This window comes from Lipotes vexillifer, unplaced genomic scaffold (assembly GCF_000442215.2).
Source record: "Lipotes vexillifer unplaced genomic scaffold, Lipotes_vexillifer_v1.1 scaffold822, whole genome shotgun sequence".
Lineage (NCBI taxonomy): Eukaryota > Metazoa > Chordata > Mammalia > Artiodactyla > Lipotidae > Lipotes > Lipotes vexillifer.
In genome coordinates, this window is record NW_006770496.1 from 1,998,536 (window position 1) to 2,023,169 (window position 24,634).

Here is a 24,634-nt window from a genome sequence, read left to right on the forward strand (position 1 = left end):
TGCATCGGCAGGCGGACTCTCAACCACTGCGCCACCAGGGAAGCCCACGAAATTCACTTTTAATGAAAATATTTATGGTCTTAATTTTATATTTCATGTTCCAGGTTATAAAATGAGTTGATTTTGTGCAGTCATGACATTGCTGTGATTTATCTCTTTGTTATTTATGTTGTCAGGAAACAGACAATTACAAGATCTAAGATTTAAGAGACAACTTAAATTGGCATTAAATTTTTTTCTTGAAGTGATTTGATGTAGATCCTGTTCTTTCATCTTAAAATACAATGAAAATTGAAAGTTATTATTATTTTTTAAAATTTATTTTTGGCTGCGTTGAGTCTTTGTTGTTGCACATGGGCTTTCTGAAGTTGCGGCGAGCGGGAGCTACTCTTGGTTGCGGAGCTCGGGCTTCTCATTGCGGTGGCTTCTCTTGTGGAGCATGGGCTCTAGGCGTGCGGGCTTCAGTAGTTGTGGCACGTGGGGTCAGTAGTTGTGGCTCGCAGGCTCTAGAGCGCAAGCTCAGTAGTTGTGGCGCATGGGCTTAGTTGCTTCGTGGCATGTGGGATCTTCCTGGACCAGGGCTCGAACCCGTGTCCCCTGCCTTGGCAGGCGGATTCTTAACTGTGCCACCAGGGAAGTCCCGAAAGCTACTTTAAAGTACCATATCTTCTTTTTGTATTGGAACAGAGTCTCAACCGTGACACTATTAATGTTGAGTCAGTGGATAACTCTGTTGCAGTGGGCTGTCCTGTGCATTGCAGTATGTTTAGCAGCACCCCAAGCCTCTTCCACTAGAAGCTAGTAACCCCCACCCCCACACACAGTTGTGACAAACAGAAATGTCTCCAAACATTGTCAAATGTCTCCTGGAGGGCAAATTAACCCCCCACCCCGCCCCATTTGAGAACCACTGCCCTGGAGAAAAAATATACTAGTTAGAAAAATATACTAGTGAAGGTTATTAGATAACGATTTAGAAATAACATCAATTAAGATAATTTCCCCAAAGCATAACAATCATGGTAGAGGAAAAATACAATTATGATAATATTAGTTTTAGAAAGTGGGTATCTGACCAGTTAGCAACAAAGTGGATCTCCTGTTTTTTAATATGCAGAGTTGGAAGTTTGAGGAGAGATACTTTCTAAAATAGTAGACCCACTCCTCCTGCCTCAGCTCTCTTCCCATAATTTAGTGGCAATAGACGTATCAATCCAACTCTGCATGTTGCATTTCCTGAGATAAGATAATCTGGCAGTGTATTTCTGTAGTTCAATAAAAATTCAAATAGTCATTTAAGACAATTCAAGCCTCATTTAAAACAACTGACTGGGGCTTCCCTGGTGGCACAGTGGTTGAGAGTCCGACTGCCGATGCAGAGGACACGGGTTCGTGCCCGGGTCCGGGAGGATCCCACATGCCGCGGAGCGACTGGGCCTGTGAGCCACGGCCGCTGAGCCTGCGCGTCCGGAGCCTGTGCTCCGCAACGGGAGAGGCCACAACAGTGAGAGGCCCACGTCCCGCAAAACAAACAAACAACTGACTGGTTGTTTTTCAAAATAGTTTATCCATTTCTTTTATAAATTTCTTGAGTAGTTAAAAGGATAGTTCTAGAACCCCATGCCTAGCATTTTGCTGACATATCAGAAAGCCCAGTTTCAACGGCCAGAAACTTTATGAAGAGTTTAGCTGAAAGCATGCCCTCCTTTTCCCTCACTATCCCATCATTCATTGATATCTTAGAAGCCCATGTTCTTCTGGTTAGCATCAAGAGCATGCTTGTTTGTGGTAAGGGTACTGATGGAAATGTGTTTATTTCTTTTCGGCTTTAAAATAGGTATAGAGCAAACTGATTGTTTTATTTCAGGACTGAAGCAGTTACTTGCTTCTGAAATCACTTCCAGTATAGTATCTTACTCACTATTGATTATTCATGATTTAATATAATCTAAATATAACATCCTGGTGAACTGATTGGAGGAGTAAAATAAAAAAGAAAGATTTGTATGTTATACATGCTGTTTGAAATGGGGTCAAATCAGAAGATTTCTTTACCTTCTCATAGCTTTTTAAAGAAGATGATTTATTATACTAAAGCCACTAAAATGTTGATTCTAGAATGTAGAATTTATTACTTAATGTTAAATTTACCTTGGAAATCCAAATTTCATGATTCTGAATATCTTCCCATTTACATTATTCCATGGAGTATTTCTATAGGAGCTGAATATAGTATTGAATATAGTAATACTGATAGTTAACACCTGCTGCTTAGTACAGGCCAGCATTGTTCTCAGCACTTCACATATATTACCTTTTTTGATCCTCCTACCGATACTGTGAGGTATATAGTAGTAGTATCCCATTTTACAGATAGGGAAACTGCAGCACAAAGATGTTAAGTAACTTGCTCAAGGTCACAGCTGCTAATAAACAGCCAAGATTCAAATCAGAGAAGCTCCATTCCAAAGCCCATTTTCTCAACCACTAGGAAAGTCAGAACCCTTGTTTAAATGACTATATGTTGATTTAAGCCACAAAATTCAACATGTGTATCTCATTTAACATCAGTGGTACATTAGCTGATAGTTTACTCCAGGTGCTTTTAAGTTTTCATCACAGGCAAGTCTGTAATTTTTGCCTGGAAAGATCATATTTTACTTGACTATAAAATTGTTTTCAAAATAGAAGAAGACATCTAGCTCATTAAGTGAGTAACAAAATGCTATCAGAAGCCATATAAGATTATGTTATTTTATGAATTCCTACTGCTTGTATCTTGTATGTGATATAAGAAGTGATTAATCATCTGGAAATGAAGCTCCTTTGTAACAAAAGTGAATGTTTAAAAATACTGGAGCCAAAAGTCTTGAGAGCAGTGTTTGGCCATGTGGGATGAATACACTTAGGCACATAGCTCCTGTCTGTCCTACAGCAGTAGGCACCTGCCATTAAAATTTATCTTCAGCATCACTAATTGTTTCATATTTTTATGCATCCTGGTATGATTTTTGCCTCAACCTTCAGGCATTCAAGTCCTGAATCCTTTCTCTCCTCTCAAATATTCTGTTTCCTTGGCTAACTCTCAGGGCAGTGAGTGAGCAGAAACAAACATAGATGTATGCCATAATGGGACTTATAATTTCAGCGATGAGGAAGGCCGTCATATAAACAAATGTAAGACTGCAACCGTGACAAGTGAGTCAAAGAACCTTCCAGGGAAGTTTTCCTGAACAAGTGATACTTGAACTGAAGGATGAATAGGGATTAATCTAACAGAGAGGAGAGGGGCAGGCTCTTCAAACACAGGGAACAGAATATGAAGATGTTTTGTGTCTGGAGAGGGAGTGGTGAGTGTGAGGGATTGACAAAGTGAAGGGAAGCTAGAGTGGACTGATTAAGGGGGAACATTGTGCATGCTGGGGCCAGAGAGGCAGAGTGACCTGACCATGAGTGACCTCATGTGCCATGATTAGGATTTTCTCTTCACCCGAAGTGGAAAGCCTGGGGAAGTTTTTCTCGCATGTTCACTGTTGTTTTAGATGGTATTGAATGCATTTTCTTTTGCCACAGACCATCATTTCCCAGCATTATAGAATACCCTGCATGCTTCTAACTGCAAAAACACACCATCACCACCACCACAAGCAGTTTCTGACCAAAAAACAATAGTATCACATTATAAGAGTCCTTGCTGCTGATAGAGTAACATTGAAGTGCCCCTAACCGGAGCTGTGACATTTTTAAGAATCCTGAAGTATAGTTGAGTTTCTCAGTTCTTGAATGATACTAGCAGTGCCTTTTCATCTCTCTGTTTACTTACAGCTGAGAAACTATATTGGATAATGTTGAATTTGGAGGTATTATAATTAAAAGATTACCTGTTATAATGCAGACAGATTGGGCAATAAATGTTTTCAAAGATACTGATTTTTTAAATATACCAGTTTAAAAATTATAGTGTAACTTACATTCAGTAAAGTGCTTGAGTCTTAAATGGGCAGCCTGATGAATCTGTATATGTGTAACCACTGTGCAGAACAAGATAGCTTTCTAGCCCCCAGTACCCTGGTACCTCCCAGGTTATAACCCCTCCCTCAAAGACAAGCACTATTCTGCCTTCTAATACCATACATTAGTTTTGCCTGTTTTTTTTTTTTTCTAATTTATTTATTTTTGGCTGCGTTGGGTCTTCATTGCTGTGCAAAGGCTTTTCTCTAGTTGTGGTGCTCAGGATTCTCCTTGCGGTGGCTTCTCTTATTGAGGAGCATGGGCTCTAGGCCCACAGGCTCAGTAGTTGTAGCACATGGGCATGATTGCTCCACAGTATGTGGGATCTTCCCGGGCCAGGGATTGAACCCATGTCCCCTGCATTGGCAGGCAGATTCTTAACCACTGCACCACAAGGGAAGTCCCAAGTTTTGCCTGCTTTTGGACTACATATAAGTGGAATTATACAGTATGTATTCTCTTGATCTAGCTTTGTTTGCTCAGTATTGTCTTTGAGATTCATCTATATTGTTGCTTGCAAACTGTTTGTTCTTTTTCATTGCAATATAGTATTCTATTGTATGAATATACCACAATTTACTCATCCTTTCTGCTGTTGACAGATGTTAGATCATTTGAGTTTAAGTAATGATGAACAGCTTGGTAAAACTAAAGTGTTTATCTTGTTTGGGAATTGTTTTATTTTGCCTCTTCTTCTGTTTGTAATCAAGCAACCTATCGTTTTGTGGTATAAAATTACCCCGGGTCTCAGGTTTCATAAGTATAAGTGAACCATATGAAATTGCCATTTTATGGGTCAAAATTGGTTGAATGGTATTTTCCAGCAGGCTTTGTTTCTGATGATCTGATCTTCCTTTCAGCCAGAGACCTTGTAACTACTGTGAAACCTCACCTATTCAGTTGTGAAACACTAAGAGTTTAGTGAGCAGTGTTCCCCTCTTTCTTCCATTCCTTTAGATGAGGATCAGGAGACGCTGATGGGTTTAGTGATGAAGCCACTGTTACAGAGAGGTTATTGAAAGAGTTGGGAATGGAAGCCAGGAATCCTGGTATTCTTTACTCCTGTTCTAGATACAAATTCAGCTTTCATTGTGTTGGTAATTTCAGTATAGTCATCCACTTGTGAATATACTATCAATTTTAATGTAATATTATTTTCCTTTTTTCCCTCAATATGGGTAATCATTTTGGGGTGAATGACTTCTTTGATCAACAAGTTATTTTCATTTTCTCCAAGGTTATAGTGAAGCAGATTGCTGGTGGCTAAAATGTTACATTAAATAGTGACTTTTAATATGAGAGTATAATTTTTATTTATTTTATTACTTTTCTGAGAGAAAATGAGTTACACTTGCCCCCAAAGAAGCCTGCTTATGCTTAAAGTTTTGATTTTCCAGGAAAAAAGGAGTTAGAATAGGATGTTCTTCATTGAACTCTTCTTCTTGTCCTTTTATTATGTTCTTAAGCCTGTTTTAAAGGTTGTTTTTCTTAAACAGTAGTAGTATTTAAAATGACAAAAACAGTATTTTAGGTTTTCTAATACTTAATATAACTAAAATAAGATTAGCATGACTCTGAGAAATTCATTTATATCTATCTTGTAAGAGTTGTTTGAAGGTCCACCTGCCCCACATTTACGAACTTCATGGGATATCAGCATTTGGCAGGATTGACATTTACTAAATAGATACACCATTGGTACTCCCAGACTACTTATGAGCAGATGGAGCTTAAAAAGGACTGATGCTAAACCTCTCAGGTAGATAATTAGCAAGTGAACTGAAATGCTGCAACTCCTGGGAGGGGGGAAGGGGTTCTGTCATGCACACACTGTAATTTCTCTCCCACTCCCCCCATTCCTCCTTGAGTGTTTTGGCAGCTGGTTTAGGACTTTTGTTTAAGTATCCTGAAGTGTATAGGTTGTTTGAGATGGGACAGAATTAAGAATGTAGATGCTTTATGACAAAATAACAGAAAACTCTATGAATGCAGCTCTTTGATCAACAGAGCTACTGAGTCTTAGGAACCAAAGAAAGCACTTTTTGCATTGAATATTCTTTTTTAAAAAAAAATCAATCTACCTGTAACAAACCACTCAAATTAGGAATTCTTCAGAGTAGTTTTGTTAACTGATTTTAATTTGAGGTAAATTCCCCCCCCCCTTTTTTAATTATTAAATTCCCCCTTTTTATTATGAAGACCAAAAAGCCTGATTACCTCCTTTTACCTTCCTGGCTGTGCCTAGTCCTTAACCAACTTTTCTCGGTTTGTGATACCCTTATTCTTATCTCAGTTCTCTTGCTCTTTTCCTTTCAGTGTCCGTTTCAGTCTGACTTTCATTATCACCTCTTGTCTCCTAAACTTGTGGTGTCTTGTTAGGGACACCGACATTGTTCGTGGGCATTTGGACTGCAGCTTGTGTTCCTTAGCCTATGTTTGCCCATCCTACCCAATTTTGACTATCAGTTGGCAACACTTAAGTATGAAACCCCTGAGGATCTGGGACTTACCAGCCATTGATGAAAGTTTTGTTTGTTCTGTTTATTCACATTATTGAATGGCTTCTTTGTACAATCAACCTTCAACATGACCCTGTGCAGTCTAGTTCCTATCTCTCAGCTTGTCCATGTAGTAGACATTTTATTTAGACCCTGCAAGTTTATACTTTCATGTTACCTTTAGACAGAATTCAAATGTCATATGTTGGCCTAGAAAATGTTAACTAGAAGGACTTTTAAGTACCTTACATATTTGGATTGTTTATTATCTACTTTTGACCTCATACTGTTTCTTTACCCTAAACCCTAAGACTTCTGGGCTTTAAAAACTTTTAGTGCAGGGTTTCCCTACCGTGGCATTATTTTAGGACGAATATTTTTGTTGTAGGAGGCTGTCCTATGTATTGAAGGATGTTTAACCTCATCCCTGGCCTCTACCCACAAGATGCTAGTAGCATCCCTCCCTAATTGTGACAACCAAATGTCACAGTTGCTCTCATTTGAGAACCACTGGTTCAAGGTCTTCCAGGTTATATTTCCACTTCTACAGTCATCTCCTCATAGAAATATAGAATGGTTCCAGAACTACAAATACCTGTATATCTAAAGTGGTCAGAGAATGGCATGTTCAGGGTTGTGCCATTCATTCATTCACTTATTTATTCAGTGTACATTTATTGAATATCTACCAGATACCATGCTAGATGTTGGAAAGAGAAACATGAATAACACATGGTCCTGGTACCTATCTTAGTATTGAATACATCAGTTATTCAGATTACTGTGTCGTATTAGGGTGCTGTGTTTGTACAGAGGAAGAAAAGATGTAGTGCTGTGCATGTAGCAGACTTAATACTGAATGTCTGTTGATAATTGAATGAATGACCTTATATAATAGAATGAGCATGGACTCTGTAATCAGACACATCTGCATTCGAATCACAGTTTGCTCTTCACTACTTTCTGGTCATATAACCTTGAGCACATTACTTAACACTTCTGAAGCTTAAGTGATATAACATGCACGGTTTTTGGTGAAATCCCAAACTCACATAAATGTGTCAACAAATAGTGGCTGCTATTATTATTATTTATTACTACTTATTATAGAAAGGATCCCTGAATGTCTAATCTTGAGTGAGTGAGCAACAGATCTATGTGGATAAACAGTTTTCTTGAAAATGGAATTAAATAAATTGTCTCTTTCTTGGCAAGGAAGGCAGCTGTCCAAGTCAGCTAGCGTTGAAATTGCCTCCATAGTAGGAGCCAGAGATTAGGGCTAGAGGCATAAGGATCCATGAGACTTAGAAAAGAGAGGTGGTTGAGAGAATCATGTATCACATTTGCAGAAAGGATTTAGAAAAGGTTTATAAGCAGACATGGTCAGATAGGAGTTCAAATACCAGGATTTAAGACAAACTCAAACACTTTTGTCAGTTTAGAATTGAATCTGAAAGCTCTTAAGGGTTTACCTGAAATCCTCAAATGTTTCTCTTCCTTCCCTGAACCCTAGGTTATTGTCTGTGTCTTTTGTTTTTCATATTTAAGCTTATACTACCTCGTATTAGTACTCAAATCTTCATAGGACTGCCTTACCTTCAAAGCCAGATTAGAAGCTGGTTGAAGGCAAGAACAATGTATTTATACAGATGTTTTTCAGATCCATGTATCTATTAGCAGTATTCCTGTATTTGTGGAATGAAAGAATGCAAATCAACACAGTTTTAAAACAGTACACAAGCAACAATATTTCAAGTTATTCTTACCTCTTTAAAGCACTTTTGAGATCTAAAGGCAAAACTGACCTCTCCTTAATTTGGCATTTGATATACTGATATCTTACATAGTAATTATTTTTTAAAGTTTTGGCAAGAAAAAACTTGATTTTCTTTAATCTTAACCTATAGCCTAAAATTAAGAAAAGCAACTAATAAATATTGAGTGACATTACTAAAACATGCTTGAATGTGCACATATCATTTATTTAATTAAAAAAAAATTTTTTTGAGATATGTAAGACAGTGTTGTCCTTCTTTTACTGATGGCTACCTTTATATATAGTGTCAGATTTCAAGATTGTATTGGCTTTGAAAATGCCTTGGATTTTACTTTGATATTGGTAATACTATTAAACTATATCCTTTCTACGAAATTCACATTCTTGGTAGAGTTGAGTGTTCAGATTATTTATGTATATTATCTCACATCTAGATTAGACTTTGGTCATCTAAATGGTTTGAAGCTGAGGAATTTTATAGATAATTTAGCATATGTACATTCTTACAGAAATGACTGTGTCTAGCTTGACCGAAGTTTAGTAATATAGTCTTTTAATATTAAAAATGTCTTTTCTAAAAATTGTTGCGAAATTATAAAGTTTACAGAACCTTCAGAATACTTTTCACATAATAAGCAATTTGCTTCATCTGGTATCTTTTGTTATTTCTTTTGTTTTGATTTTGTTTATTAACACAGAAAAGCTTCACTGGCCTGAGCAAGAACTTGCTAAGAAGTCTATTCTAAATGCAGAAGAGGTCTTGATCATTGGCAGCAAAGGAAGCATTTCACATTTATCTCCTGGAATACTAAAGGACATTTTCACAACTGGAACCAGTAGTTACAATGTCCTACTACAGAGCAAAGAGGAGAAAAAGCATCATTCACAAAAACAGTCTTCCTCCACCTACTCCAAAAGATGTAGAAAACCCAGCAAATCTAGCTCTTCACGTAGTAAAGATCTTCGCAAGATGAAAGCCCCAGTGCCTGTGATGAGCAGTGATACTTGGTACTGCCTAGAAAGGCAGCCTGCTGTTTTTGTCACTAGTTCAGTGTCAAGTCCTGTAAAGTTTACACATGATATCTCTGTTACAGGAAACAGCACAGTACTGCCACCTAAACCCAAAAATGAAAGAAAGGTCAAGTGGCGCCACTTCTCCACTCTTCCAAAGCCAAAGCCGCAGCCTCAGCTGTCTAGAAGTTTTGAAAAAGGAGATGACTTTTCTGGAAAGAAATTTTGTATACTGAGTGCTATAAAGCCCACCAACTTGGAGAAAGAAAAAGTGAGATTCTTTAAGTCTGACTATACCTACAATCCTCAGTTTGAATATGCTAATCCTTCTCTGCCAAGTGTGTTAGCCAAGCACAGCAACGCAACTGACCGGTTTCTTAAGCAGGTAAAATGCTACTTCAGTAGTGGTATTTCATTTTATGTAATGAAAACAATTATTTGCTATCGTATAGAAAGCCAAAAAAAGTTGTTTTAAAATATTCCAATTATTTATAGTTAACTCCCATCCAGGACATGTAAATATGTGACAAGAAATCTCCAGGTGAGTGTCACAGTTCATATGTAAACTACTTTGCACTAATCAAAATCTATAAAGAATCTATTATATAGACGTTGTGTTAGGAGGCAACTATATTAGGAAAAAGCTTCAGATTCTGGTTGCAAGCTTTCATTTGGGAGTTACAAATTTATGGCCCATTCGTCAGCCCACAGACAAGTGTTTGTTTTCTTTTTGATTTTGAATGCGTTAGATGGAGCATGCAGTATCTCTGGTTCTCCCTGTTATATTACATTCTCAGCTTGCTTAGGCCCCTAGAGGCATTTTGGGGACTAGACTTGATACTTGCCAAAGAACTTTTTAATGCTTTACTGAAATTGTTAATAATCATCAAATATATAAGTACTCATTTAAAGAAGAAAATAATGGAATTTTAAAAATTATCTTCAAGCTTAGCAAATCACAATGTGGATGATATAAGCAACACTTTCCAAATTGCTCAGTTTAGATACTTAGCACACAGTTTTGTGTGTTAAGGTCTTAATAAACTTCAAAATCCACTTTATTGGGCTTCCCTAGTGGCACAGTGGTCAAGAGTCTGCCTGCTAGTGCAGGGGACACGGGTTCGAGCCCTGGTCTGGGAAGATCCCACATGCCGCAGAGCAACTAGGCCCGTGAGCCACAACTACTGAGCCTGCGCGTCTGGAGCTTGTGCTCCGCAACAGGAGAGGCCGTGATAGTGAGAGGCCCGCGCACCGCGATAAAGAGTGGCCCCCGCTTGCCACAACTAGAGAAAGCCCTCGCACAGAAACAAAGACCCAACACAGCAAAAATAAATTAATTAATTAATAAAAACTCCTACCCCCAACATCTTCTAAAAAAAAAAAAAATCCACTTTATTTGAGGAGAAGTTGGCTGATGTTTACCTTCAGGGCACAGAGTTGAGATCATAAAAGCAGACTACATTTGGTTAAATTAATTTTCTACAGGTTTTTATAATGCATTAGGTTCAACTTGGCTTTGTCAGTGATTGAAAATCTGTCTGTAGGCTAGGTGAAGCTGCGTGATTCCATTTGCCTTTGGCAAACGCCCTATTTTAGCATTTTGCTGCAGTGCAAGTTCTTTGGACTTGCAGCCAGCAATTTTTTTATTGTTTGTTATAAATTACATGGAATCTGACCAGTCTTTTAAAGCCATTATGTAAAGCTTATTCTAAGATTAAAACAATTTTAATCTTGCTATTTATTTTCCTTTGTTAGAAAAAGCCTTTTCTACTGCTGCTATTTTTTTTAAGGTAAACCCCCCCCTTTTTTTTAATTGGAGTATAGTTGATTTACAATGTTGTGTTCATTTCAGGTGTACAGCAAAGTGAGTCAGTTATACATATACATATATACACTCCTTTTTAGATTCTTTTCCCATATAGATCATTACAGAGTATTGAGTAGAGATCCCTATGCTATACTGTAGGTCCTTATTAGTTATCTATTTTATATATAGTAGTGTGTATTACATTCCCTTTTTATTGAAATATGAAATTGTGCTAAACACTAATAAAAAGGTCAGCTATTATTTTGGCAGTGATTTTATGATTTTTTTTCTTTTTTTGGTGTGGAAATTGCAATTGATTGAATAGGGCTTTCACTCACTTAAAATTTATGGTAATTATAAAAATGCTATTTGTTTTTTTCCCCCTTAATGCTGAAAGAGACAGCTGAGATTTCTTTACCAGATTTCTTTAATTTGGAGTCCTACTGCAAGCCCTACCAGTTGGGAATGGGATTTCCCACCATTAGGTCAAAATGAATGCTCTTTCATTTTCTTGGATGGGAGTTAGGAAGCATCAGCAGCTCCAGAGATTGAGAATTGACAGTGCTTGGTTTCTGGCTCTACAATCTTTATTTTAACCCAATTCCAGCTTCTTATGCTTGGGTTATTTGAGGCTTCTAAACAGCACCAGCAATCCTAGCTGGCTGGTACTTCAAATGCTACCATTTGGGAGAATGATTGCAGCAAATGCCAAATGTACTTTTCAAACCACTTTAATCAAATAAGGGAGATTTATTGGAACAAGACCCCCATGAAATATGCTTAAGTTCTTACTTAGCATCTGAATGAATTCTGACATGATACATCCTTCCCCTCCCCAGCTGTGAAGCTAAAGCAGCAGCTTCAGGGCTGGTTTCAGGATTCAGAAATGCACACAGAGGGGCCAGGATGGCTGAGTAGCCCATTCGTCACTGGCCTCCACCCTTGAGGCCTTGCCAATCCCTAGCTGACGGTCTCTCAAGTTTCACGATCTGGATCTTTCCAAGGCAGGCAATCTATACTGTTGTTGGAGAGTGACTGCGGTCCACTTTAGTGTACAGATAGGCAGAACAATGCTAAATCCATGCAGAGATAAGTCTACCATAGTGGAACTAAGGTAGTGCTCAGGTTCTGGTCATTCCTAATTGATTGCCCTGTCAATGTCAAGGAATTCCAGGACTCAGTTTTTTTCTGGTCCAGGCAGTAGGTTCCTCAGGAGGCACTTAGGCCCTTTAGGTGGTTCAGAGCATCTAGCATGGGCTGCAGCACTTGAATATAACTCCAGGCGGAGCCTGCTGACCCCTGCTTAGCCTCTTGCTGGCAGCCATGGTGGGCCTCAGCTCCCCAACCCTTGGGACAGAAACTGAAAATGTCTGTTTTCTGAGGTTGTGGACCTTTGCAGGAAAGAGAGCAGTGCTTCCTGGATGCTGAAGAAGGGATCTGGGATGAGAGAATGCTGAAAGCTGTCCAGCGTCAGGTGCCTGCTCACTAGTGGGTCAGAAGTAAATCCTTAGTGGCACATTTGAGCAGTCAACTGGCAGCCAGTACACTTTCTGCCTTACTTCTCTGTGGCTGACCATCCTGGGAAACCTAGATATAAAATCCGTATGGCCTTAGACCCAGCACATTTTTGAACAAGATTGGAAGTGAGAGATGAGAAGGGTCTTCAGGGCAGTGTTGGGAGTCCTTGGCAGTATTTCCAACAGTCAAATGGAAATTACATATTTATGGATAAAGCCAATGGGTAGTTTAAATGACTGATTTTCTACCTCTAGCTGGAATCGTGTCTCATTGTAGATTATGGCTAGGATCCTGCTAACTGGAAGCCCTGATTAGTAGAGTGATATTTAATAACATATGGGAAATAAGTCAACTTTTGTTTGGCTTGATAAGGTAAAGTTTGAATTATGTTATTTGTTAACAAAACTGGAGCAGTGGGGATCATTAGTGATTGGTAAATGGGGAGAGAAGGAAGACTTTGCTGTGTTGGGTAGAGACCCTGGGCTGAGGCTACCCCTCTGGCTGTCAGGGAAGAAAAGGTAAAGGGGTGCAGAAGGAGTTAACAAGCCTGAGGCTGCCATCCTTAGAAAGGCCTGCTTGCAAGATTAACCTGAGCCTGGTAAACAGTTTCCTACACTGAAATAAAACTTTCCCTAAATGATAAGAGTAGCTTGCTGTGCCTAAATTGTGCAAACAGTATGTTTTATGTTAAATACTTCTTTTCCTTTAGGGAGTCTGGAATTTTAGAATGTGCTAGGCATAGGGGTGCTTATGTGACCAGCTGATAATAAAAACCTTGGGCCCAGTGAGCGTGTAATAAGTTTCCTTGGTAGACAAATCTTTACATGTTCTTACAACTCAGTTGCTGGAGAAGTTAATTGCATTCTGTGACTTCATTGTGAGAAGACTCTTGAAGCTGCTTCTTGTTTCCTCCAGACTTTCCTGGATATCAGAAATGGGGAGTGGTGGGCTTAAGTTGATTTTTTTAAAGGCATTTACCTTCAGATTTTAGAAGAAGAAACTCTGTACTGTCCAAAGAAAACATCTCCGTGGGCTGTATTAGTAGTCAGTTTGAGATTCCTGATCAGTTACAAGGTCTGGCTTCTTACAGCTTTGTAAAGGGCCATTGTGTTGCACCATTCCACGAGGTGCCATTCACAAATTGAGCCTGGGGCTCACATTCATACAATAGAGTTGATGTTTACCATAAGCATGGGGTTCTTCTTTGACATTATAATACAGTACTCCTCTAATACTTTTTAGTTGTATGATATTTGTCTTAGAAGTTCAAGTAAATTAAATGTATGCTAAGTTAGAAATGTTGCATGGAGGGTAGCTGGGAAAGAATGAACAAAAAAAGCATACTTGTTTTATTATGAAATTGTTCACACTGCCTTTTTTTTCAGGACTCTTGCGCCTTTGTTATTCCATTAAAATTGCTTTGAAATTTAAGGACAAAGTCACATGAACTATCTATATATGAAAAATTATAATTAACATTAATAGAGTGCTTAATATTTGCTCGTTACTCTGAATGCTGTGTACTTTTCACCTATTATGAGGTACAATACTAGTAGTATCTAGAGAAGTGCAGTCACTTTCTTGACTTGGATCTTAAGTTGCAGAACCAGGAGTCTTTCTCAAGCACTCTATTGTCTTCCACACAAAGGTATGTTGGCAAACTAGCTCTCCATTTCCGTGGTATAAATATAAATACTTCCACCAGGACCAGTTTCAAGCAATGTAACATCACTGTCATGCAAATTAATAAAAATTCAGTCAGCTCTGACAAGACAGCATGGCCAGACTCCAGCATACCACTGTTTTACAAAATGGTTTCAACCAGGCTTTTCTAACCCCAGTGCACCCCCTGCACTCAAAGGGTACCAGGTCAAAAGAGCCTCACTTAGCTGGCAAGGATGCCTTTGGTAGAAGCTGATTATAGGGACTTGGAAGATTTTTTTTTTTGCTCTTTGTGATACACCTATGAAATAGTGATTATTAATTACTGTCTTTTGGAAGCTTTAAGACAAGCGTATTTACGTTCTTCCTGTTCAGGCACCCATCCTCATCTTTCAGCTACAGCTTCAATCTCAACTCATAGTACATAGTTATTTAGTGCCTTAGGAAGAGTAGCAAAGTTAAAACTGGGTGCCTAGTCTGTAAACTGAGTAAATATTTGAAAGAAGCAAATATAAGGATGCCCCAAAAAGGCTGTCCACAACGTTGTAGGTGGCTAATTTCTCTCTTCATGCCCCTTTGACTCTGCCAGGGAACAAAGCAGAAACATCCCTTCCATTACAGCTCCTGCAATAGATACCTTTTCTCTGTTGACCTCATCATTGCATTTCATCTATTTCCTTTCTGTTTCATGTGGAGTATACACAACCAAGTATTGACAAGAGGGTTAAGATGAAATTAGGTATTTTCAACTGAAACAAAATAACTAAAAAGAGCTTTCAAAAATTTCTTCAGTGAAGTAGTGTACCCATTGTTTTCCTATTCCTGAGACTTTATATTTTTCAAAATAGCTATTTGCAAATACAGTGTTTTTTTGGTTTGTTTGTTTGTTTTTGATACACGGGCCTCTCACTGTTGTGGCCTCTCCCGTTGTGGAGCACAGGCTCCGGACGCACAGGATCAGCGGCCATGGCTCACGGGCCCAGCCGCTCCGTGGCATGTGGGATCTTCCCAGACCAGGGCACGAACCCGTGTCCCCTGCATCGGCAGGCGGACTCTCAACCACTGCGCCACCAGGGAGGCCCCGCAAATACAGTTTTTGATTACCCATATTAATGGAAGGAAATATTTGTATGGATTAGCTAAAATGGAAAGATTATTCCCTGTTCCCTCCCTATCAAATAGTTCTCATCAGGGCAGTCATCTTAGCTTTCCTGGTGTGGTAATGCTATACCAGCCATAGTAAGTAGGAAACACAGCAATAGCAAAAGCCACAAACAGTGGCATGAAGTGGAGATTGTAGAAGGAAGCGATGTTTAAAGTCTACCATCTAAGTGAAAATAACCCACTGAAGTGATTTATAAAGCAGAAAGCTTTTTGAAATCTTTTATTTGGTTCCAGGCATCTTATATTGTAACCTCTGGAGGGAAAGGTGCGGTTAGGAAAGATGGGGGATTAAGGGTTGAGGAATGGTAGTGTGAAGAAGAACAGGTGTTAGACTTGTAGTTACTAGAAGAAATGTGCAGATATATTTGCGAAAAAATCGATGTCAGAAACATACAGTAAAATCTTTTTCATCTTTCCATCTTAGCATATCAAAGCACTCCTTAAAGATGTTCTTGTTAATCTTTACAGTATCTTGAAATATAACCCTCCTAGCCAATAGAGAAATGGGTCTTATAGCTGTTTGTAAGAATTACTGTCTTAAATAAGAGGTTTGTTAGACTTGTAAATGTAATTAAGAAATTCAAGAATTGCCTTCTTTTAAAAATATTCTTTGACTTATGATTGATTTTTAGGACTCTTGCTCTATAGGAGAGAGATGGACTCGATCTCTGAGGTTTCCCTTGCACGCTAGGTTACAGAATGTCTGTGTCTATTTTTATTTTTGCCCCCATGCTATGTACTCATGTAATCATTGCACAGTGTCTGCTTCATTTTCCCTATATATATATTGAGAGAAATAGACTAAATGATCCTTGAGAGCCCCTTCTAGGACCACACACATCTCTCCTAAGTTCTAGGCCCCAAAATACTATGGCTAATCAAATCAAAATTCCATTTCATGTCATATTATGTATCCAGTTGTCATGTATTTTGTAAAAACATTTAGCTAACCTTCCACGTTACATGTTAATCACAGAAAAGCTCAGAGTTTCTGCCAGCTGTGTTAACTGAAAATTCCTTTACTTCAGACATCAGTGCTTTATTAACTCAACATAATTGGCAGACATTTTGGTTTGTTAAAATTAACTTTCCAAATTAAGTGAAACTTGTTTCTCTAACTACAAAACCTAGTGGAAAAAAAACATTTCAATGTAGTTCTTTCTACAATGTATATTGACCTTGACAATTCAGGTGTATACTTTTCAAACTAAGGTTACTAAGACAGTAACCTAACAGCTGAAATGTAAAGAATAACCAAGGAAATCAGGGTGTGAGCAAAAAAATGTTTTATCTTAAATTCATGTGAATGTCACATTAAACTTCACAACGTATCTTTATTCTAATATAGAAAAATGTAAATTGCTTATGGACTCTCTGGCAACCTGTCTATTCTTCCCCAATGTGAGAAACTGAAACTTAGTACTAAGGTATTAACATTATTGGTTTGTAAAATTAACTCTTGTCACCAAAATTCCAGTAGCATCTCGAGGGGAAAGCACAGACAAGGCACCTTCTGGGAAGGAGAGTAGTCATCAGGAGCGCTATATGACTCAGAGCAAGCAAGGGTTCCAGTGGCTTGGAGACATAAAAAGTCATAATCTTACCAAATGCAAGCATATTGTCTTAATTAACTTGAGTATCATAAACTTGATTTCTTATAAAAAGATATGTCCACAAGTGAAACAGTATAGTTGGAAAGCAAGATGCAAGAAAAAGTTCGTTTTTTAAAGGTATTTGATGTCTCTCAAAAAGGCCATTTCCATCATAACCATATTATTTAAGAATGAGGATATTACTTGATATTAAGATATCCTACATCTACTTAACTAAAAAAACTGTTCTGCTTATGTAATTACAGTATCCTAAATTTATTTATTACTGAATGGAAGTTAATGGTCCATGCTATCAAAGGTACTTGATAGAGTTATTGTAAAATCTCAGAGGTATTTAGAGAAAAGAACTCTGATGTCAACTTTTTTCCTGCATTGAAACAACGTAACGCATAACATTCTGTGGCATAGCATTGCATTTTCATTTATAGAGTTCAGATATTCAAAGTAAGTACCAAGATGGACCAACTTTATTATGTTAGGAAATTCCGATTTTCTTCCTAGTTAGCAAACTTTATACAGCTAGGGTATCTCAAGGGTGACATACCTGTAGGATTTGAGCAGGGATCATAAATGATTGCAGGGAGCTGGCTGGGCACAGTAGGAAACTAAAAACCAGCAGTTATCTAACTTGGGCTACAGTTTGGGTCTAGTGTTATCATACCCTCAGAATTTTTAAGAGAAGGTAGGTAACCTGAATTTTATACCAGGTCTTCTAATTTGTAAATGTTGACAGATAATTCAAACAGAGTTGTTCAGACCAATGAAAACCTGTTTGTGGGCCACATTCATCCCTTGGGTTGCCAGTTTGCCACCTCTGACCAGATCTATTAAACATAAGCTCTGTTTTATTGAGGCCAATAATAGCATAACATAAAGACGTTTGAATGTGGTCCCCAGAAGATAATTTCTTGGTTTTAGAGTTTATAGTGAAAATGGAATAGGTAGTTCATTGTTATATTAAAATGCATGCATAATAAATACATAAAATCACGTTGTATTCTAAAGCAAGACAAGTGTTCATTTTCCTTTTTTGATAGAAATAACACAATTGGAAATCAGATACCTTCACTGATAGCAGTATGTCTTGATATAAAATTTCTTTAAGGATAAGATTTATTTATTTATTCATTTATTTATTCTTTGCTGCGTTGGGTCTTCCTTGCTCTGCACGAGCTTTCTCTAGTTGCTGTGAGCGGGGGCTTCTCTTGTTGCGCAGCATGGGCTCTAGGCGTGCGGGCTTCAGTAGTTGTGGCATGCGGGCTCAGTAGTTATGGCTCTCAAGCTCTAGAGCACAGGCTCAATAGTTGTGGCGCACGGGCCTAGTTGTTCCGTGGCATGTGGGGTCTTCCCAGACCAGGACTCGAACCCGTGTCCCCTGCATTGGCAGACGGATTCTTAACCACTGTGCCACCAGGGAAGTCCAAGGCTAAGTTTTAATTGTACTAGTATTGAAGGTATTTTGTCTTGGTAGACCTCAAGTTGTCCAAACAGTGAAGGGGAGGGAAAAGCAAGCCTTCTTTAAACTATACCTCTCCCTAGGTGACTTGATGACGGATTCTACCACTGTGCCACCAGGGAAGTCCAAGGCTAAGTTTTAATTGTACTAGTATTGAAGGTATTTTGTCTTGGTAGACCTCAAGTTGTCCAAACAGTGAAGGGGAGGGAAAAGCAAGCCTTCTTTAAACTATACCTCTCCCTAGGTGACTTGATTTTTTGCTTAGCAGATGACAGACTTTTCCCAGATACATTAAAGCTATAAAATTATTTTGAGTTTAGTACATCCATAGTAGTTGTGTGTCTTAAACTGGAGAAGTGAGGTCATTTCTTAACCTAACAGCAAGGAGGATTTTCTTACAGTCAGAGATGGAAACACCCCAATCAGATTGTATGTCCTTGGAAGAAGGTATGACCTTGATGACTCTTTGAAACAACACTTCATTGATTTGCCTTTGAAAACTTGCCTAACGTGCACTCTCAGGTTCTTATCTTAACAGGGTTTTTCCTCCAAAACAGTTTGAATGTCTGCTTCTTCCTTGTAGGTAGTGAAAGAAGAGTTTGCAGTACTAAGCTGTTTATGAATATCTTCTCCTGGTAGCAGTTACCCTATCACTTTCCCACTTATCATTGTATACATCCAAACTACCCCCAACCCTGATGGCACAAATGTGCAGAAGGGGGAAAAGGGAATGGGGGGATGGCTGCAAGTGACATTTTTCTTTGTCCCACTGTGTTCTTTCATTTGTTCCGTCCTTGAAGGCAGACTCAATTTCTTGAATCTATTTCCTAGGTTTTGCATATGTAGAATATAATTTATTGAAACATTTTTCTCTTTATTATAATCTGGTCATAGTTTACAGCCTGTCTTATAGAAAACTGAATTACTGGCAAAAGTGTTTTTGCTTCAGTTTCTCCTGCTCTCCACATTGCTGTCAGTGTCTAAGGTACAAATCTGATTGTGTCACTTTCCTTCCCGAAAAACTTTAGGGCTCCATAATCAGGATAAAGTCCAAAATCTTTATCATGGCCTACAGGCCTTTCATCTTTCATGATCTGGGTCATGCTTAGGTTTCCAAAGTCAACTCTGTACTCCCATAGCGTGTTGTGCAAATTATCTATCATGACATTTATCACACTGTTATCATCCTTAAGTTTCTTTTTTTGCCTTTACCATTAGAATAACCTCTTTTATAAAAGTGTATTTTATGTCTTTCAACTGTTCCCAGAATCTAGTAGAGTTCCTAGCACTAAATGAATGAGTCTCCTGGTTCCTAGGCTGGAGGTATAGGAACTGTGTTTTCATTTTCTTTGTTTTGTGTATGCTTTTGACAATATTATCCCCTTTTACCTGGAATGTCGTCTATTTCCTCTATGCCCCCACTTCAGTTTACCTTTCTCTATGTTTTCACAACACTTTATTCATATATCCAAAAGAGTATTATTAAATTATGTTAATTTCAATGTAATCTCTGTCTAATGGTCAGACAGGGACTTAGATTCTAAAATATATAAATAAAAGCAGTGATTGGCATAGAGATGAGTGAATGAATGATCCTTATTTTTGGTATGCTAGAAATTTAGTGAAGTAGTCTGCAAACAGTGGATCCAAATTTGTGGCTCAAGGGTCAAGTTCAGCTTGCACATCTCTTTTTTTGGGGGTGGGGGTCAGCTCAGTGTTTTTTAAAACATTGGTATATAAGGATGCTCTTCTGTTTCCTCTCCCGGATGTCATATACTCAGTAGCTTTACAGAGAGGTTACTGCTTGCAGCTGAAGGTATTTGAGTGTGTAAAGACTGCTCTAGTGTCCCATCATTTTGTGGCTACAGTACCTTAAATGGAGGCCTAAAGATTTACTAAAGATTGAGTAATCCAAATCTTTATATACCTAGTTTGCTACCAAGAAGAAATAGCCACCATTGAAAAATTCATTCAATATTTTGAATTTTGAATTTTGAGTAATATTCAAATATTCATTCAGTATTTTGAATTTTTTATTTCATTCTGAGAATCTCAGAGTACCAGAACGTGTGTGTACCTCATCCTTATCTGAAGTAAGCATTTTCAAACTGTTCTGAGGAATACTGCATGAGAAAAAGATGGCCAAATAAGGTAGAAAACACAAACTGTTATATTCACCACATGTAGTATCATAATAAAGGCTTAGAAGAGTCTTGTTTAACTTTGTTTAGTCCAAACACATTTGGCTATGGGACCTTTTTAAAAATAATATCTCGTCAACCACTTTTCCAAAAAAAAAAAAACAGTTTGGAAAACACTGGCTTAAAGAAAAGGACTATGTGATCTAGGGGTTATTCAGTATTTGGGGGGTGAAGAGGGTCAGAGTTCTAGATATTAGAATTTACTAAAAATGAGAGGAATGAAGGAGAGGGTTGGGATTGAATAGAGGTCAAATCAATTACCTTAAATACTACATACAGTCATTTGGGAAACAGACTATAAAACACATTCATCGTTTCTCTTTTTCTTTCTCTCCCCCCACCCCGCCTGTCATCTTTTACTCTCTGTCTCTATCTCTGATTTCATCCTCACACCAGCCCTGTGAGGTAAGTAGCACAAAGATTTTCATCTCCGCTTTGCCACTGAAGAAACTAAACCTGAGAAAGGTAAAATGACATACCTAAGATCACACAGTCAGTAAAAGGTAGGGCACCAACGTAAAACCAGATCTTTTGACTTCTAGTCTTTCCACAGTATCACCCAGACTCATATCGTATTAGTGTCCCTATTGTATATAGTTTTTCATTGAGTGAAAACTGCATTTGAAAAGGGAAATAGGTTTTTAGCACATGACTGTGAAGTGGCTTGTGATTGATGGTCAGATTTCCAAATTGCTGAACAGCAAACAGAATCAGCAAGTAAACCAAAAGTAGATTACTAAACAGTGTTGAGATTTTTCAGAAAGTTTGTTATATCATACAAGACAATGCTGTAGGTTTTATTTCAAGATTTTTCCTTTTCTGAATTGGTGGTTTAAATATTACACTGTGCTGTTTGATTACTGTTGCTTTTTTAAATGATGGATCTATGAGGATATAATTCACATGCCATGTAGTTCACCCATCTAAAGTGTACAGTTAAATGATTGTCAATATATTTAGGATTATGCAATCATTACTTGCTATCAAATTTGAGGAATTTCATCATCCCCAAAAGGAAACCCTGTATTCATTACAAGTGACTCACCTCCAGCCCCACCCCGTTCCAGCCCTAGACAACCATCAATCTATTGATACTTTATCTCTCTATGGATTTTTCTGTTCTGGACATTTCATATAAATGGAGTCATATGATATGTGGTGCATTGTGACTAGCTTCTTTTACTTAGCATGTTTTCAAGATTAATCCATATAGTAGCATGTATCAGTGCTTTTTATTGTTGAATAATATTCCATGTATGTATATTTTAGATTTTATTTATCCATTCACCAGTTGATAGACATTTGGGTTGTTTCCACTTTTTGGCTGTTACGAACAATGCTGCTGTGAACATTTGTGTACAGATTTTTGTGTGGACATGTTTTTAGGTATCCTGGGTATATAGCTAGTAGTAGATCATGTGGTAGTTGGTCATATGGTAGGAGATCATAGATCATATAGTAGTGGGTCATATGGGAATTCTGTGTCTAACCTTTTGAGGAAGACTCTTTTCCAAAGTGACTGCATCATTTTACATTCCCACCAGCCATATATGAGTTCCAGTTTCTCCACACTGTTACCAACTCTTTTTTTTGTTTTTTTTTGTTTGTCAACTCTTGTTTTTATAGCCATCCTAGTGGGTATGAAGTGGTATCTCATGGTTTTGACTTGCATTTCTCTGATGACTAATGATGTTGAGCATATTTTCATGTGCTTATTGGCCATTTGTATATCTTCTTTGGAAAACTGTTTGGATCTTTTGCCCATATTTTAATTGGATTATTTTTGTTTTTATTATTGAGTTGGAGTTCTCTATATATTTTAGATATGTCGCTTTTCAGGTATGAAATTTGCAAACATTTTCTCCTGTTCTGTGGGTCGTCTTTTCACTTTCTTGATGGTGTCCTTTGAAGCATAAAAGTTTTTAATTTGGATGAAATCCAACTTATCTATTTTGTTATTAGTACTTTTAGTGTACAGGTCTAGGAGAGCACTGCCTAGGCGAAGGTCATGAAAATGTACGCCTCTGCCTTTTTCTACAAGTTCTATAGCTTTAGCTCTTATATTTGGGTCTTTGATCCATTTTCAGTTAATTTTTTGTATATGATATGTGGTAGGGGTCCAGTTTTATTCTTTTATTTGTATCCAGTTGTCCCAGCACCATTTATTGAAAATAATTTGATTACTTTTGTTTTAATAGAAGAAAATAAGAATGCTTCAAAGTCATGAGCTGGCAGTAACATTGTGAAGAATGCCGATGTTCTGTTTTGTGTAGCATTATGTATGACATCCAGATCTGGAGAGAGATAAGACCATTTCATTCACACTGAACAACTGCTCATTTTGCATTTATTTCCTCTGTGCTTCAGGTTTGAGTTCTCTGAAAATCAATTTGTTTTGATGCCTGTAAGATATACAAAGCTTTAAAATATTCTCTTATAGAAAGGAAGGATTTAGGAATGATTGATTTGTGAGCAGAGATAATGTATTGATTCATAATTTAGCAAAAATATGTAATCTTTTTGGTCCAGTGTTTTTAAAAAGTTAAAAGTATGTTTGGTAGCCTGTTTCAATCCATTTTCAGCAAGAAACATTATCCCACCTGATAACTGTTCTTATGGAACTCAAAAGTAGATTATATTATACGATTTCCTAACATAGTGATGGAGGAGTTGGATTATTAGGAAAATGGAAAAATGCAAAGTCAGATTCATGCAGACTAGGGATCCAAGACCTGGACAGTAGGATAGGTATATATTAAGATGTTCTGGTTCCAGGAGTTTTAAAACTGATTAGCGAAACTGCTATGTTGCATCGCTTACTGTTTATATTTGTTATTCTTAGAAATGGAAGGAAGCAGAGAATATATTTGATGATGGATAAATTGGATTTCCACATGGATGAGGGAAGTGGCTGCTTGCTCGAGTAGACCTCAGGAATGTGAGCCATACCAGTTCTGTCTACCAGCAATCTGCTCTGCCTAAAAATCTACCATAGAAGATATTTTTTGAATTTTTAAATATTTTCATGTGTTTCCTTTTTAAATACAAATACGCTGGAGAAGGGATATCAATGACTAACTGGCAAGTGGGAGAAGGTAACTAGATAGTGAAAAGAAAGGCCTGGAGATTCCAAAGTAGAGGGTACTTAAACAGTTTTATATTTTCCAGTTGTAAAAGAAATATGTGTTTGGTGCAGAAACTTAGAAGAGTATGGAGAAGAGAATAATTATTATAATTCCACCACCTCTAGGTCACGACTTTTAACATTTTAGTGCGTTTTCCCTGCTGTGTATAAAATAGATAACTAACAAGGACATACTGTATAGCACAGGGAACTATACTCAATATTTTGTAATAACATATAAGGGAAAAGAATCTGAAAAAAAATAGATATGTATGTGTAACTGAATCACTTTGCTGTACACCGGAAACTGATACAACATTGTAAATCAATGATACTTCAAGAAAAAAAAAAAGGAAAATACATTTTTGTGTGTTTTCCTTGTTCCATGCCTAATGTTGATGGTTGAGTTAGCATACTTTTGTTTACATATCTATATTTTTTCATGCTGTTAAAAGCTGTTAGCGTTTCTTTTTTGTCAGCATTATTTTAACTGACTGCATATATTTCATTTCATGCAATGGGTATACAGTAATTAGATTAAGTTAAATCTTTAGGTTGTTCCTCTTGTGCTTTTAAATTTCATAGAAATAGTTTTGGTAGTTGTCTACTCCAGGGGAGCTTCTTGCGTAGATTCTGTGGGAAGGAGGCTAGTCAGTAAGCTGTGCAGTGGAGGCACCTGCTATAATAGGCCTGCCGGAGCATTAGACTCAAAGGAGGAAGACCACAGCTGAACCAGTCATATGGGAATTGTTCGTTCCTTCCTCCCAGCTATCAATATACTGAAGGGAAAGA

General features: G+C 37.7%; 1 protein-coding gene across 1 annotated transcript in view; it reads left to right on the forward strand.

The window, feature by feature from the left end:
• The window catches only part of MATCAP2 (microtubule associated tyrosine carboxypeptidase 2), a 68,977-nt gene that overhangs the window by 1,617 nt on the left and 42,726 nt on the right, over nt 1-24,634 (forward strand). The window contains exon 3 of the mRNA XM_007446131.1: nt 8,985-9,682. Within this exon, the coding sequence (XP_007446193.1) occupies nt 8,985-9,682 (698 nt within the window). The remainder of the gene's footprint in view (nt 1-8,984; nt 9,683-24,634) is intronic.